This window comes from Pinus tabuliformis, chromosome 7, assembly GCF_031772625.1.
Source record: "Pinus tabuliformis cultivar Carrire ecotype Pingquan chromosome 7, CPIR1, whole genome shotgun sequence".
NCBI lineage: Eukaryota > Viridiplantae > Streptophyta > Pinopsida > Pinales > Pinaceae > Pinus > Pinus tabuliformis.
The window spans coordinates 692,120,554-692,138,425 of record NC_142293.1 but is presented as its reverse complement, the minus strand read 5'-3'; the positions used below and the strand labels follow the sequence as shown (position 1 = coordinate 692,138,425).

The 17,872-nt window shown below is 41.9% G+C and overlaps 1 protein-coding gene and 1 non-coding gene across 7 annotated transcripts in view; one reads left to right on the top strand and one right to left on the bottom strand.

The window, feature by feature from the left end:
- LOC149249380 (uncharacterized) overlaps positions 1-17,872 on the bottom strand; it is a 257,420-nt gene that overhangs the window by 151,273 nt on the left and 88,275 nt on the right. For 5 of the 6 annotated variants that reach the window (XM_089456227.1, XM_089456229.1, XM_089456226.1 and 2 more), the window contains one exon: positions 15,566-15,661. The exons of the other annotated variant lie outside the window; for it this stretch is intronic. In XM_089456227.1, the coding sequence (XP_089312353.1) occupies positions 15,566-15,661 (96 nt within the window). The remainder of the gene's footprint in view (positions 1-15,565; positions 15,662-17,872) is intronic. 6 annotated transcript variants of the gene reach the window in all.
- TRNAT-GGU (transfer RNA threonine (anticodon GGU)) lies at positions 12,704-12,775 on the top strand. Its single transcript has one exon. It is a non-coding gene; the product is annotated as a tRNA-Thr (tRNA).

Genomic DNA, 17,872 nt, shown 5'->3' with positions numbered 1-17,872 from the left:
AAAAAAGTGAACACAAGGAGGTCAAAACAACAGTCAATGCTACAGCAATACTGCAGTCAGCCCTAACCAATCAACGTTGTCCCAAACATGTCCTCCAACAGGTCAACGCATGTTGTCCAGCAATGCGACTAGCCTAGAAGAGGTTGCTATTGGAATTTCTAAGTCTAACTATTAGAAACCCTTCATGTACTTTTCTGATTTATTTCTGCCTACTTGTTCTGATTAATTAACAAATTATTTACCATGTAAATACTAAAAATAAATACAAGTACATGCTCAACACATTATAGATCATCAACTGAAGGAAACAAAACAAGAACACAAGTGACACCATTGTTTTTGGACCAATGTCCCCGGAAAAACCCAATGCGGGAAAACCGGTGCAGTTATCTGAGGGTTTTATTATTATGCAGTTTCTGAATACAATTTGGGTGCCAAAACCGACTCACCCAACAGAGAATAATCTCGGTAGTAGTACCTCTCTACTCAAAAGCAGATATTCTGGCTGAAACCCCGGATAAACACTCCGACAACTCCCAGCTCCAATCTGCCCCACGAAAACCCCAGCGTCAGCCTCTAGGGACTGCGTCAGCCCTTTCTGGCCCAGCGTCACCCTGGCTCGCCCTGCGTCAGCCTCTAGAGGCACTGTGTCAACCCTTAGAGCCTTTGCATCACCCACGTTGGCTCTCTGAGGCACTGCGCAGCTCCTGGATGCCTCTGCGTGAGCCTTGGCTGGCTCTGCGTGAACCTCTGGCTAGCTCTGCGTCCCTCTCTCCCGGCTTCTACGCTGATCCTCCTGGTACTATCTCTGCCTCTCTGCTTCTATATTCACTGCCCCTCAACTGCAACTCTGATCACTCTTTCGACTTCCTCAGCAAACCCTACCCCAGAAAATCGAAATCTTGATCAACTCGGTGTATCCTCCAAGTGACCCTCAAGCCTCCTCTTATACTTTTCTTGTTGACAATTCAACGGCCGAGATTAAGTCCCTAATCAATGGCTAAGATTAATTCTGGCTTGATCCATGACTTTTGGACCATTCTAACACAGTTTTATATTAATACACATTAATATTTTATTTTCCCTAAGTTTAGACCTAGGGAATCCATTAAAAATATTAATTATTTTAATATCTCCCAAACTATTTAGAATCTGCCCAAACCATTTCTGGATATTGGAGATCTCATGTGCTTTAGCCTCTCCACTAATATTCGTGGCTAGAGAAGATTTGATGCTACCCCAAATCAACAGTTGTCCAACCCAAGAACGCAGTCAACTTCCTCTTCACTGGTCAAACGCATGCATAATATACCCCTGCTGCTCCACAGTCAGCCCTAGGTCAACACTGTCCCAAAACTGGCCTGCGTCCTTCCTTCTCCCATGTGAGTGTCTTCCTCCTCCTACGCATACCCAAGAGACTAGGAGAGAGAGGAATGAGATGGTGAGATGAGTGTGCTAATGCCTCAAGGTTTCCTCTACTTATATGCCACGTTGAGGTTTAGTTGGGGGTGTGCAACACTATTTTACTTGCTGGTCGACCTTGACAAATTGTCAAGAAATACAAATAAATTCATATCTCCATGAATACATGTCGAAATCGGATGATCGTTAGATCAATCCTACACCTCTCGAAGAGAGGAATCCAAGAAAAATATCAGCTGCCATAGATAAGATGACCCACATGGAGTTTGGCCCTAGTTGCCAATTTTAACACTCTCGCTCAACTAGGGAGAACTCCATCTGCTAATCCATCTGACTGTCGGTACTATCTTTCGAATCAAATGCACTACCCTGCACTGCTTGGCTCTGCTCTGCTCTGCTCTACTATGTTGAACTATGAAGAAGAAGAAATGATTGATAATGTATCATACCATCCTCTACTGACCTAAAGTCGGTCCCAAATAAAAGAGAGTATCCAATAGCACTCTTATTGACCTGATGTCGGTCCCAATGAAGAGACTGTGTCATACCACTTTTACTGATCCGAAATCAGTTCCAAATAAAGAGTGTCTCATACCACTCTTACTGACCCGAAGTTAGTTCCAAAAGAGAGTGAGTTATATCACTCTCACAGACTCGAAGTCAGTTCCAATTGATACCAAATCAATGTCATCCTAGCATAAGGAATACGATAGATACACGATGCGTCCATCAGTACTACTATGGTCCCTATCCTCATTTCCCTACTCGTTGGCCAAATGAGAGGTACTTCCCATGAGTCCCAGACTGCATGGGTAGGATGTCTCGGTAGAAGGACGAACACTCATCCTGCCTACATGTCGCCACGGGGTATCACAGGGAAAGGCTGAATCATTCACCCTGTACATAACACACCACTGGGGAAGGGTGAGTCACCCCATGGTTGCTCATCGCTCCAAGAAGTACCCCAATCCCCCCGGAGCTCCCAGATCTCAATGTATGCATCATACAAGACCCTCATAAGCGAGTCTCTCCACGACTCCTAGTTGTTCTCGGAAATTCAGGAATTTGACCTTTCCCAAGGGCTTCATCAGAATGTCGGCGACTTGCTCATCAGTCCCAATATGATGGAGCCTTATTGCTCCTCGTTGTACCATATTCCGGATAAAGTGGTACCTAATATCGATGTGCTTGGAGCGATCATGAAATACGATATTCTCTGATAAATGAATCCCACTCTGGTTGTCGCAAAGGATCACGGTAGTATCCAACGTATGTCCAAACAGCTCACTGAAGAGATTCCGCAACCAAACAGCCTCACAGGAGGCCATACTCGCAGCAATGTACTCTGCCTCAACAGGGTTGAAAGCCACTGACTTCTACTTCCTACTCATTCAAGATATCGAGGCAGAACCCAAAGAGAAACAGCACCTGGAAGTGCTCTTTCAGTCCACCACACTGCCTACCCATTCAGCATCGAAGTATCCATGTAGCCTCACATCTCAGGCAATGTATCTCAACCCATGAGTGATTGTGCCCTGAAGACATCTAGAAGATTTTTGGCACCAATCCAATGTGAGTGATGAGGCTCAACCATATATTGGCTCAATGTGTTGACTACAAAACATATATCTGGACAGGAGTTCACCAAGAACATCAATGCTCCTATGAGTTGACGATACTCAAAAGCATTTCCCAAAACAGGTCCGGCAGCACTACCGCATAACTTCTTGAAGTTAAGCTCCATCAGGGTAGTCACGGGCTTGCAATCCACCATACCAAATCTCTCCAATATCTTCACCACGTATTTTCCTTGAGATAGGAAAATTTCTCCTGGCTTTTTCCAGACCTCCAGCCCTAGGAAATAGTGCATCAGTCCTAGGTCCTTCATCTCAAATTCGGAAGCCAACTCCCTCTTACATTTGTGAATGAGAGGGTCTGCACCTATCAAAAAGAGGTCATCAACATACAGCACCAGAATGAGAGGCTTATCATCTTCAACCTTAAAGTAAAGGTTCGGATCGGTTTCACTCCTAGTGAATCTCAGCTTCATCAAGTAGCCATCGATCCTCTCATACCAAACTCGGGGTGCTTTCTTCAGCCCATAGAGAGCTTTCTTCAACCTGCATACGTGAGATTCCCGATTATAAATCTCAAACCCCTCGGGTTGTTCCACGTAGACTTCCTCTTTAATCGAACTACGCATGAACGCGGTCTTGACATCCATCTGATGTAGGTTCCATCGTTGCGAGGCGACAAGGGCTATGGTCAAGCGAATGGTGGTGTATCAGGCAACAGGTGCAAATATCTCATCATAATCTACACCTTCCTTTTGAGAGAAGCCTTGAGCAACAAAGCGAGCCTTATAATTTTCAACACTCCCATCGGCTCCATGCTTTATTTTGTAAAGCCAATTCGAGGTGACAATTGTTTTGTCCTGGGGTCTAGGAACCACATCCCAGACATCGTTCTTCATGATGGACTCATATTCCTCATTCATAGCATCCTTTCATACTTTATGCTTCACAGCTTCTTCGAATGATGAAGGCTCATTTTGAATGATGGCGCTCATAATGGTCAAGTATCCCTGATACCTGGTCGGCTTCTTACACTCACGAAAAGTCCCTCTAGGTGCAATATGTCCCTCGGCATCATCTAGTGTCCCCCCAAGCCAAGAGGGCCTCTTCCTAGAAGAGGAAGGCTCTTGCGGAGGGGGATCAATAGGGTCCATAAGTTCTTCCACACCGGGCATCGTCTCATCTTCCTTCTCATCCGGCTTCTTGGTGTTAGCTTCTTTATCTTTCCTTAGAATAGGAAGATTATCAACCTTGCTAAGAGCCATATCTTCATCAAAGGTCACATCATGACTTATCTCAACTTCCTTTTGACCAGCCACATAGATTCTATAGCCCTTAGAATTTTCGCTATAGCCCACGAAGATTCCCTTCTTTCCAGATGCACCCAATTTGCTTCTTTTCTCTTTCGGCACATGAAAATATATGGGACTTCCAAAAATTCTAAAATGAGAGACATCAGGTTTCTTACCATTTAACATCTCTTCGCGAGTCTTGGAATCCAATGCTTGATGACGGCATCAGTTTTGAACATATACAGCGGTATTCGCAGCTTCAGCCAATAGAAACTTTGGAAGCCTTTGATCATGGAGCATGGAACGAACGGTGTCCATAATCGTACGATTCTTCCTTTCTGCCATGCCATTCTGCTCAGAAGTGTATGGTGTTGTGGTCTCCCTCTTAATGCCAGCTTCCTTGCAAAATTCATGGAACTCATTGGATTCATACTCGGTCCCATTATCAGTCCTTAAGATCTTGATCCTCTTCTCGGTTTGATTCTTGATCAAGGCTTTGAAGTGACGAAACTAGGAGAACACTTCATCCTTCTTTTTCAAGAAGTATATCCAAGTCTTGCGAGAATAATCATCTGTAAAAGTGAGATAATATAAATATCCTCCCAAAGAGTTCACGGTCATCATACCGGATATGTCGAAATGAACCAACTGCAAAATGTCAAAGGTCTTGCTATGGCTTGAGGGGAATGGTCCCCTTTTGAGCTTTCCTTCGGCACATCCCAGACATACTCCTTCATGCTCTACTTTGAATTCAGGCATCCTTGTCATCATCTGTCTCACATCGGGTAGAGCCTTATAATGAAGGTGGGCAAACCTTTGTTGGAATTTCTAGGTCTATCCGTCAGAAATTCTTCATGTACTATCTGATTTATTTCTTCCTACTTATTCATTTACTTAACAAGTTATTTACCATGTAAATACTTAAAATAAATACAAGTACAGTATCAACACATACAGATCATCAACTGAAAGAAACAAAACACAAGTGACAGTTATTTTTGGACTAATGTCCCGGAAAAACCAAATGTGGGAAAACCGATGCAGCTATCAGAGGGTTTTATTATTAAGCAATTTCAGAATACAATCTGAGTGCCAGAAATGGCTCACCCAACTAAGAATGCCCTCGGCAGTAGTACCTCTCAGTCGAGACAGATATCAACCCCAATCTGCCCCACAAAATCTCCCAGTGTCAGCCTCTAGGCATCAACCTCTCTAGCCCAGCGTCAACCTATTTGGCCCAGCGTCAGCCTCTATGCATCACCCTTAGCTCAGTGCCAGCCTCTCAGGGCTCTGCGTCAGCCTCTGGAGCCTCTGTGTCTCTCACGCTGGCCCTCCTTAGGCTCGCGCAGCTCCTGGCTTCCTCTGCGTGGCCTCTCGCTGGCTCTGCGTCAAACCTCTCCTGGCTTCTGCGCTAATGCTCCCAGTACTATCTCTACCTCACTGCTACTGTATTCACTGCCCCTCAGCTGCAACTCTGATCACTCCTTCGATTTCCTCAACAAACCCTGCCCCAGAAAATCGAATTCTTGATCAACTCAATGTGTTCTCCAATTGACCCTCAAGCCTCTTCTTATACTTTTCTCGTTGACAATTCAACGGCCGAGATTAAGTCCCTAATCAATGAATAAAATTAGATCTTGTTTGATCCATGAATTTTGGACCATTCTAACTCAGTTTTATATTAATTCACATTAATATTTTATTTTCCCTAAGTTTAGACTTAGGGACTCCATTAAAAATATTAATTATTTTAATATCTCCCAAACTGTTTAGATTCTGCCCAAACCATTTTTGGGTCTTGGAGATCTCATGTGCTTTAGCTACTCCACCAATTTTCAAGACTAGAGCACATTCGATGCTACACCAAATCAACACTCCCTCTTAGCAAGGACTGTGCTCTATTAATACTCCTCACTGAGTATCACTCTGATCATCTGGCATCGATCCCTGTGCTGATGCTAGGCCTGCTGCCCAACATCCTCTGCATTGTTGCATCATGTACTGCTACCCATGGCCCTGCCACTACCACTATTGCATATGTACGACAACTCCCTCTGCATCCGTGCTATTGCTCATGGCCCTGCCACTGCCACTGCTTCATCTGGACTGCATCCCCTCTCATCATGTTGCATCGTGCTGCTCATAGCACTGCCATTGCTAATTGTTGCACTACAACTTAGTTACTGAGAAGTAAGTAACTAATCTCCCAACTCTGACATCTCTATCAAGCTAGAAACACTCCCGATGTTGAAGCTCCCTCTGTCGCTGACAAGTGCTCCCTCTCTGACCTCTGCGCTGCTGCAACAACTCTATGCCTCTCGCACTGCTGCCTCACGCTGTCCTGGGACTCTTGCACTGTAGCCCTCTCTGTTGCTCCATCCACATTTGTCTCTACCGACATCCGCCAGTCCTGCTACTCCTCTTCGGGGCTCCCATAGCAAGGTATAATCCAAGAGGTTGGGTACCTCGAGGATCTTGCCCCTCATCGCCTGTAGTCCGTCTGACTACAACTCGATGTCTCCCCACCTCTTCTCCCGAGGTGTATGAGCACTCATGGCACAGTCATCATCAGTGTCCACTTCCTTCTCCACCTTAGCCGGCATAGCCTTGGTCTCAGAAGCATCTCCCTTGCTCTTCTTCCTAGGACATTGGTTCACATAGTGACCCAGTTCCCCACAGTGGAAGCACTTGACCTTGGAGAGGTCCTTCTTCTTCTGTTTCTCCTGCTTTCCCGCAGATGCGAGAGCCGCATCTTCTTCTTCCTCCTTCTTGATTCTGACCCCTTTTCCGCTACTCCCCACCTTGGACACCCATCTGATCTCTTCTTGACAAAGAGCCGCCCACAGTTCCTCCCAATCTGGAAGGCTCGTCCTGCCCAGTATGCTCTAGACAAATACCTCCCAATCCTCCGAGACTGTGTTCAATGTGGTCCTCACCATCAGTTTCTGATCCGTTGTAGCCCTATGGAAGTTAGCTAATCATGGATCTCCTTGAATCCACTGAGAAAGGCATCTGTCTGCTCTCCTTTCTGCATCTGATATGACCGCAACTGGTTTTCAAGTAACATCCTCCTCTGCACAGAAGTATGCTGGTACAATTTCTTCTGGGCCTCCCACATTTCATTTGTCGTTTCCTTCTTGGCAATGTGTGGCACCACATGATCCTTGACACCATCAAGGATGATGCACTTTTCCCTGACCATTGCCTCCTCGTACTTGTCATTTTCAGCTGGGTCAACCGGGATAGCTATCGTTTTCAAGGCAAAGTGTTTGATGCGATACCTCTCTAGAATGGACAAAATCTTGGCCTTCCAGACTACGAAGTTTGAAGCTCCGTCCAGTCTATCTTGATCTCTTAGCCCATTTACTACCATTTTGCTGCTCTTCTTTTGACTCTTTCAAGTCTTTCTACTTCCCATCTAGAAGTTCTCGGTGTGACTCCCTCTGAGCCTCGATTTCCCTCCTGGAAACCCCTCTGCCAATGTCGAGATGCCCCACTCTGATCATTAGTGCAGCTGCACCACTAATCCAGATTTCTTGGCCAGAAATCTTCGACAGCAACTCCCTCCTCCTTGGTCTTGCCCTGTTAGGTACTGTTCTTGACCACAGTACCCCACCAGCTTCGCTCCGCAACTTACCCATAGCCTCCTATGCCTCAACAATCTAAAGGTTAGAGCCTCTAGGCTCTGCGCAATCTCGGCAGCAGCAAAAGTTGCACCTCCTAGCCACGGGCGTCAATCCATCCTGATTGAGAAAGATAATCGGGCACTGCGTAGGTCAAGTCTGCTCCTCTCTACCACTGCACTAATCCTCCTCCTGGCTCGAACTGATGACACGAGCATTGCATCACCCCTTCCTTGTTGCTTTCCGCTAGAAACATCTTCTGTCACTCGGGATAGCTGTTTCTGCTGTTGCTTGCTCTACTTGGCTAATGCCCTCAATTATCCTTTGATCTGCAACCATGCTCTGATACCATGTTGGAATTTCTAAGTTTATCCGTCAGAAATTCTTCCTGTACTATATGATTTATTTCTTCCTACTTGTTCATTTACTTAACAAGTTATTTACGATGTAAATACTTAAAATAAATACAAGTACAATGTCAACACATACAGATCATCAACAGAAAGAAACAAGAACACAAGTGACACAGTTATTTTTGGACTAATGTCCCCAGAAAAACCCAATCCGGGTATTATTAAGCAGTTTCAGAATACAATCTGGGTGCTAGAAATGGCTCACCCAACAGAGAATGCCCTCGGCAGTAGTACCTCTCAGTCGGAGACAGATATCAACCCCAATCTGCCCCACGAAATCTCCCAGCGTCAACCTCTAGGGTCTGCGTCAGCCTCTCTGGCCCAGCATCAGCCTATTTGGCCTAGCGTCAGCCTCTCAGGGCTCTACGTCAGCCTCTGGAGCCTCTGCGTCTCCCACACTGGCCCTCCTCAGGCTCTGCGCAACTCCTGGCTGCCTCTACGTGGCCTCTGGCTGCCTCTACGTGGCCTCTAGCTAGCTCTGCATCAACCCTCTCCCAGCTTCTGCGCTGATGCTCCCGGTACTATCTCTGCCTCTCTGCTATTATATTCACTGCCCCTCAGCTGCAACTCTAATCACTCCTTTGATTTCCTCAGCAAGCCCTGCCCCAGAAAATCGAATTCTTGATCAACTCAATGTGTTCTCCAACTGACCCTCAAGCCTCTTCTTATACTTTTCTCGTTGACAATTCAACAGCCGAGATTAAGTCCCTAATCAACGACTAAGATTAGATCTTGTTTGATCCGTGAATTTTGGACCATTCTAACTCAGTTTTATATTAATTCACATTAATATTTTATTTTCTCTATGTTTAGACTTAGGGACTCCATTAAAAATATTAATTATTTTAATATTTCCCAAACTGTTTAGATTCTGCCCAAACCATTTCTGGGTCTTGGAGATCTCATGTGCTTTAGCCTCTCCACCAATTTTCAAGGCTAAAGCACATCCGATGCTACCCCAAATCAACAACCTTCGGTGCCATAGTTCAAACTATAGAGATGCGTTGCAAGACATGACTCCCAACGGACTTCCTCCAACTTGATATAAAGAGTCAACTCGAAATCCAAGAGTGATATCATCTTTCAAATTCCTTTTCCACACACGTACCTTGCCATCGATGAAGGGCACCTTGTAGCCTTTTTCTTCCATTGCCGAAATGGACACTAGGTTCTTCTTGAGATGAGGTACATATAAGACTTCTTACAAATGAATTGTGTTACCCTGATTTAATTGAAGGGTAACATTCCCTACACCCTTTACGGGATAGGTGGAATTGTCTCCAAGAATAATCTCCAAGCTTGTCTCCTTCTCTATCAGATTAGAGAGAGCTTCCTTGTAACCAGTGAAGTGCCTTGAGGCACCACTATCAATAAGCCAATTGCCCAACGAGGCTAGAGGAGAAATAGTGGGGAGGGTCAATATCAGATAACACTCATCTTGCTTATTGTTAACAACATTTGATTCATACCTGGAGTTTCTTGCTTTCTTGGAGGGTTGACTGCTTCCTTGATTTCCCGCATTCCTCTTTCCTTTTCCATTGAACCTACCATTCCTTTCATTATGGTTGGAGTTGCCCCGAGAGTGATTTTGATCATCGTCATGTGATGTGTCCTTTCTATTTGGACACTCCCTCACATAGTGGCCAAATTTATTGCAAACCAAGCATCTTCCCTCTCTTCCACCCTTTGATCTGTTCTTTCCTTTGAAGTGACCTTTTGCCCCAAAATTATTTCTCCTTTTGGCATGAGAGGAGAAAGCAGTGGGGTTGCCTTTGCTTGAAGGCATTTCTTGCTCTACCATCCTTGTCTCTTCTTGAATGCATCTCCACATCAATTCTTCAAATCCTGGAATTCGATCATTGTTGAGAAGAGTGGTTCTAAATAAATACCATTCGAATGGGAGCCCTCCAAGGGTAGTGATGGTTAGTTCCCTGTCAGAAATGACTTCTCCAATTGATAGGAGATCATTCTTGATCTCAATGATCCTTAAGAAGTAGGATTGAATATCTTCATCCTTGCCCTTCTTAATATCCTTCAACTTATTTTTGAGGAACAAAACTTGATTTGCATCACTAACTTTAAACAATCATACCAGTCTATCGTAGATCTCCTTGGATGTGTTTAGCTCGGAAATGTAGGCCACCAAATGCTTGTCAATTGAGTCTCAGGTGATCTTCTTCGCTTTAACTTCACCCCTCGTGTATTTGTTCCTTGTAGTAGTCGGTGCATTTGATGGAGGCTCTGTAATTCTACCCCTCACATGGTCCAACACTTCCTGCTCTTCCAATGTCAGATAAAGAGACGTCTTCCATCCGTGATAGTCAGACTTCTCACGGAGCTTGTCTTTGGCGGGGAAGTGTGATGAGGAACCCATGAAGCCTTTTGTCTTTTTCCAACTATCTTCTGTGATTGCTCTTGCTCTTGTTTGGGCTTTCTCTTCACCTTAGCTCCACAGAAAATTTTAAGGATGGAAAATTATCTTGAAGTTTAAAGACATTGGCGAATGTCACTAGTCCCTAATACGCAAACTATAAAATGTTTATTGATATATTTTTAAAATTATTGAAATTTATGATGATTTTATATGTAGTCTCTATAAAATGTTGGTGATTTTTAAGGTAAAATAATTTTATATTGTAAAATTTGGGTGAATCGTTTTTAGAAAAAATGGAAATTGGCAAATATTTTTTTTTTGGAAAAATCATGGAGAATTAGCCCACTTGCGAATATTAGCCCCTAAAATTTTCCATGCTTATCTCCAAAACCATGTTAAATTATGGTATGTTCTATGCTTAAGAGCAATTTACTTCAATTCTTCTTATTAGCCCAATATCAATTTCCAGTATTGCAATCACATCAACATGATAGTAAAATGTAGATAGAATACAAATGTAAACGACAGAAGACAATCCAAGACAAGAGACACAAGATGTGGCACCAGCCAGGGACAAACCCTAATGCGGGGAAACCCTTTGATCAATTCTTCTATATTCTTCAATAATTCAGCAGAGAGAGAGAGAGATAGTACAATATCACAAATCTGTGATTTACAATAGCAGCAATACAATCTTGATCAGCAAGGTCAAGCTTGGACAAACAGCTCCCAAAAGACCTTAAATCAACCTAGGACTCAGCCTCCAACAACAATAAATAGAAGCCCAAAACAGTCAACGCAAGGAGGTCAAAACAGCAGTCAATGCTACAGCGATGTTGCAGTCAGCCCTAACCAGTCAATGTCGTCCCAAACATGTCCTCCAACAGGTCAACGTAGGCTGTCCAACAATGCGGCTAGCCTAGGAGAGGTTGCCCAACCCAAGAACGCAGTCAACTTCCTCTTTGCTGGTCAAACACATGCATAATATACCCCTGTTGCTCCATAGTCAGCCCTAGGTCAATGCTGTCCCAAAACTGACCTGCGTCCTTCCTTCTCCCACGTGTCTTCCTCCTCCTACGCATACCCAAGAGACTAGGAGAGAGAGGAATGAGATGGTGAGATGAGTTTGATAATGCCTCAAGGTCTCCTCTACTTATATGCCACGTTGAGGTTTAGCTGGGGGTGTGCAACACTATTTTACTTGTTGGTCAACCTTGACAAATTGTCAAGAAATACAAATAAATTCATATCTCCATGAATACATGTCGAAATCGGATGATCGTTAGATCAATCCTACACCTCTCGACGAGAGGAATCCAAGAAAAATATCAGTTGCCATAAATAAGATGACCCACATGGAGTTTGGCCCTAGTTGCCAATTTTAACACCTCCATTGTGTCACTGTGTCAGATCTCTCCCTCTGCGTCACTGCGTCAGGGTTCTCCCTCTGCGATGTCTCTCTTGGTGCTTCTCTGCCTCTCTGCTATGTATTCTCGACCTTGGACTGAAATCCCTCTGCCGAATTGCCCTTCGCACTGCAATAGATCACTTGTTCGATTTTCTCAGCAAACCTCGCCCCAAAAAAAATCACACTGACTGATTTCTCAGGTGTATCTCCAACTGACCCACAAGCCTCTTCTTATACTTTTCTTGTTGATGAATCAACGGCCAAGATTAATACCCTAATAACGGCCAAGATTAAGACAAACTTGATCCTCATCACTTAGAAGTTTATCGCCCATATTCTTATTAATACCCATTAATATTTTTATTTTCCTAAGTTTAGACTTAGGAACCTGTTGTTGCACAAAGTGTCTAGGCACCGCGACAACACTCACAGTAAGGGTTGTCACTCTTCGATCCTTTCCAGTATAGCGATCCTTACCCTACGAGCTACTATAATATATGTTCTCAACTTAATATCTATAAAGATAGATGGATCATCCATATCCAATTTGTTGTCCATCTACCATAGTAGACTCACTCATTCATATATGATGAGGGGGCCCTTTTAACTCAGCGGTAGAGTAACGCCATGGTAAGGCGTAAGTCATCGGTTCAAGTCCGATAAAGGGCTCATGTTTCCCACAAAGAAAGAGGGCTCGGGTGTCCATTTCTATTACATAGATAGAAATATTTTCACCGAAATATGAAAATGACAACAAATCGGATTCGGATCCAGTCCGTTTTTTATCTTCTTTTATGAGGCAAACGACGGGAATTGAACCCGCGCGTGGTGGATTCACAATCCACTGCCTTGGTCCACTTGGTTACGTCCGCCCTGGAAAAAACCAATTTATCTATCTACAGTCATTTCTTCCAAGAATAAAAAACGAGCTAACGTTTGTTCTTATGTGGGTCGGTGACCTCTGATAGGGGATCAAAGCAAGATCGATGACTAACTCTCAACTCTCGCACAAGTTGTATGGCTTATTATCAAATATGTGATAAATATGAAGTATTTTGTATTTCTCCCGGAGAAATATCCCGATCCCATCTTCCCTCCGTTCTTTTGAACGTGAAAGAAGAATCTTTCTTCTTTCGTATCGATCCTTTGTCTATTCACTCATGGGCAATAATTATTGTTTTTCCCTATTAGATTTTAGTTTTCAACTAACACAGTTTTGCAGATTGGTTCGGTAGATCCCACGTTATTCGAGTTGTAACGAATGGGCCATAACCATTAAAATGGTTCGGTGAGCCATTTCTGGAACCCAAGTTGTATATCTGTGCCTTTCTCCTGCTGTACGATTTTGCCTTGGGATGCGTGTCAATAAATGTTGTTGCCCAGATTTGTTGAATGTTTTCTTGCTGCTCTCCTTCACTTCCTCACTACTCGGAAATTTTCTCCTTGCTCTCTCTTCTCTTTCTCTCAAATGCTCACGAAAGAATGAATGATCTTTTCCTCTTCTCCTCTCCTTTTATTTCTCTAAATGACCTTTTGGGTTACCCCAAGATCTAATGGCTGAAATTCATTTAGATCTAAGGATGAGAATAAATGTGCATTTAATTCTCACTTTCTATTTTTTAACTCACCCACATAAATAAAGACCCAGTTAACCTTTTATTTCCATAGTCACTTTTTCACTTTTTAATTCTTCTTTGAGTTTAATAAAGTCACCTTTAAATTAGAATGTACCTTTACCACTTATAAAGTCACTTTTAAATTAGAATGTAACTTTACAACTTATAAAGTCACTTTTAAATTAAATTGACTTTACCACTTATAAAGTCACTTTAGGAGAAAAGTAAAAAATAAATTTGGACACTTTTCCCTAGGCCAAAGATCAAAGCCTTAGGGAATCACTTGTCCTCTGGTACCCAGATTTTAACATCTGTGATCAACAAGCACACAAAACAAGTATACAATTCCTTGTTGCCAATCATGAATTCAATATCTACAACTTGCAAACAAACTTAGAAGGCCAGCTATTAAATTGCAACAATGATTTAATGGCTATCATATATCTTCATTTTTGAAGTGAATCAAATAGTGGACATAATAGAATTATTGGTGTTCTTCACCTGCACAAAGAGAATGAATTCTCACACCATTGAAATGAGCGGGTAACAATAAGTACAAAAATTAACATAGAACACAACACAAAGAAATCCATACACAAAGACATAGTGTTTACCCTAGAAACCCAAATGGGAAAACTAGCTTCGAATGTTTTCTAAGTTCTCATTTCAATGATTTCTAGTTGTAATGCAACTCATGGCTCTCTATGTGTCATCTGCTCTATTGGCCTACAAAATCCCTTTGAGAGTGAATGTATAGGAACAAATAGGGAGAGTTTTCATAATTGGAATGCCAAAGGGCATGACCTTTCATTTCCCATTCTCCAGCCTCTCCTCTCCTATTCTATTTTTTCTATTTTAAATAATTCATTGTTTTCTACTCATTTTGTCTTATTCCATTTTAACATTTGCATTATTTTAATAGTTTACCTAGCCTTCATTAATCACCAAATTGGCTTGCAAGTATTGATTCTTACAACCTTTTTTTTGTTCAGATCCATTTCAGATCAGACTTTGAAGGGGTTTGACAGCTAGAATGATTATATAAGGGCTGCAAGATGCCTCATTTAACTACAAAAACTTGTACTTTTTATATTTTTGTTGTATATCTTTATGATTCCAATGTTCAACTTTGGTGAAACGATACTATGAGATTATAGATGGCTTTAGAGATGTTTTGGTGATTTTGCCCACCTAAAATTTCATCTGAGGTTTCGTATTGGCTTGGCTCCATTCTAGAGGTTATGCAAGCTTGTTCTTGAGCACTTATTACCATTTGGAGAGACTTGAATCTATTGGATGTACCACAAGTTTGATTTCAACTTTGGGCTATGACAAAAAGGTCCAATGATAGGGATTTTTCTGAAAGGAAATTACTGATGAAGTATTCCATCTATAAGGATGATGGACCATTTTCTTTAAGCAACTGTATTTCTTCATTATGGCATGGATGAATACTTCAAGTAGGTATTCAACCTCTAAGTGGCCACTAGGTGAGTTTTTGGTAAGTTTGGCCATGAATGTGGTTTGACTATACTAGTAAACTTCACATATATTAAATGCAGCCCTATTATGTGGCAATAGTGCATTGGTATCTTTCTTCCGTGATGAAAGTCCCATACTCCTCTTTTCTCAACCCCTATTAAACCTTACTTCTACTGCTCTAAGGTGGTATGAAAATCAATGGAAAATCAGAAAGCAAAAAGGAGGAAGAAACAGTAAATGAAGTGAAACACATACTTGATTGCATGGAAGTGTGCATGCCTCTTTATATACATTATAAATATACAAGAACACCTAGCTTGTACATGTATTTTCATTGTCCGGTCAGAGTTAAAGAAATGACCTGCCAAAGATTGTAGGATAGTAGAAAGGGCTTCATGACTGAATACATGGCCTTCATTGCATGAATAGTTGAATCACCTAGATCTGGTAAGCTTACCTAAAAATTCACAAACCAAATTAGTCATCCAACACAAAACCAAACAATGCTATCAATATGAATATTGTATGTTAATAGATACACACATGGTTCAGGCAAGGGAAATTGGACATATATTACTATCTCCCAATATCGGTTCAATTTTCATTCTTTTGTTATTACTTGCACTACATGCAATCTAAAAAACCACGATCCATTCCAAATTTGATATGAGTTTGATTTCTACCATGTGCAAACTATCCACACAAGGTTTGTACCTTGCATAAGGTATTCTTATGTTTTTGATGCCAACTTCTTAAGAATTGGCTATTGTTAAAACTTAATTTTATCCCAAAAATAAATCACTAAATTATGTACTTCTAATCTCTCTCTCTCTCTCTCATGCATGCCCATCAAGCTATTCTTTAGTGGCAACTTGGAGTGGTTGATGAGAAGAAGGCTCAGGTTCAAATCATGGTAGGCTTGCTCCTCCCTTGCAAGGGGTCCGCAGTTGTGGCTTGCACCTGGGCCATCTCTCTCTCACACACGCACACACACATGTGCACACACACGCACACATGTACATGTGCACCAATATGTGGTCAAGTGTCAACTTGAGGGGTTGCTGTGAAGAAGACAAAGGTTCAAATCATGACAGTATTGCTCCTCCCTTGCATGGGATCTATGGTCATGGATTGCAGCTGGGCTGTCTTTGTTCGGGCACATGCCTTAGAAGATGTAGCTGGAGGATGTGCCTTCTTGGGATTTGTGCTAAATAATTAATGTAGTCTGTGGCCAGTTAATCTGTAATTTGTGATGTCTTAGTACTGACAACCTCGTTTTCTCTAATAAAAAATGCTAGAGGGTAAGGCCAGTTTTCCGGGTTTTCAGTCGATTGAGCTCTTTCCCTTTCAATACACACACGCACACACCAAAGAGTGGTTTAAGATGATTTAACCACTGTAATTATTTTCGTGACAGCCATGTAAATAACAAATCAACTTGGATGATCTAAATTTGTAATGGAAAAAAGTGAAAGTTCAAAATGAGTTTATAGGAATGATACTAAAACTAGTGAATCTACAATGAAACATCCAGTGGTTCTGCTTCTCTGAGTAATTAAACTCTGCCACAAATGCAACCAAGTTAAATTCCAAACTATTGCTAATGTCTCTCATATCACAAGCAGCTGAGAAACACATTTCATTGTTTAGAGAGAAAGAACGTTGAGTGAGGACAATGCCTGTAATTCCTAATCTAGTTATCCTAGTAAGAGGCACCAAGAAGATTGAATGCTCCTACCTGGGTCATCAGACATTCTGCTTTCATAAGGAAATATGGATCCCAAGTATATAAAATGTCATCTTAATATCATTTCTTAACAGCAGATTATGAAGGGTCAAGGAACTTAGAATCCCCTAATCAAGACACATAAGTACTTATCAACAACATAAAAATGTCTTCACTATGAAGAAAGACGATAATAACTATAGTGTTTCCCAACATGTTAAAAAATTAATACAAAAGAAGATTTGAAGGAACCTAGACAAATAATATTTTCTACTCCACAATGATATTATAAATGTTAATAGAAACAAAGAATCTCCATGTCAAACAAGTAATCACAGCACCCATGAACCAACTCTCTAGAAGATATGCTAGAAAACAAGCAAGAACCTACCAAGTCAATATAAAAGACGCGGAAAATCAAAGTATGCAATGTTTTCTCTAGACTCTCAATATGCATATAGAGTGTAGACTAAAACTAAATCCCTGTCAGGCACAATTCCAAGTCAAGGAAGGGATGTACGAGAGCTTGAGGTGCTCAGGTTGAGCAGCTACCAATAAGAGGGTCCATCCATTAATTATTACAGCCCAACATAAAACAATCAATGTAAAGAATGAAATAGCGACATGTATCTTTGGCATTTTAGAGGACAACTTCACTAAAAACAATCAAAAAAGAGAGCAACTAATAAATACTCTCAAAGGAAAAAGAAAAACATATAAATTTAAAATATTAGGTACACTCACGTCTTGGCAACAGACTTTATTCATGTAGGTTGCCACACATGCATTAATAGGAGGGTCATCCTATTTTTGATACAACAGCTTCCCTACAATTAATTTAGGCTCCCCTAGTAATGACTAGGCCACCCTCGAAAACAAGTGGCATGAAGGTCAACCACCAATTACCCAGGCAGATAAAGCATTCTCTGTCATAAAAAATGT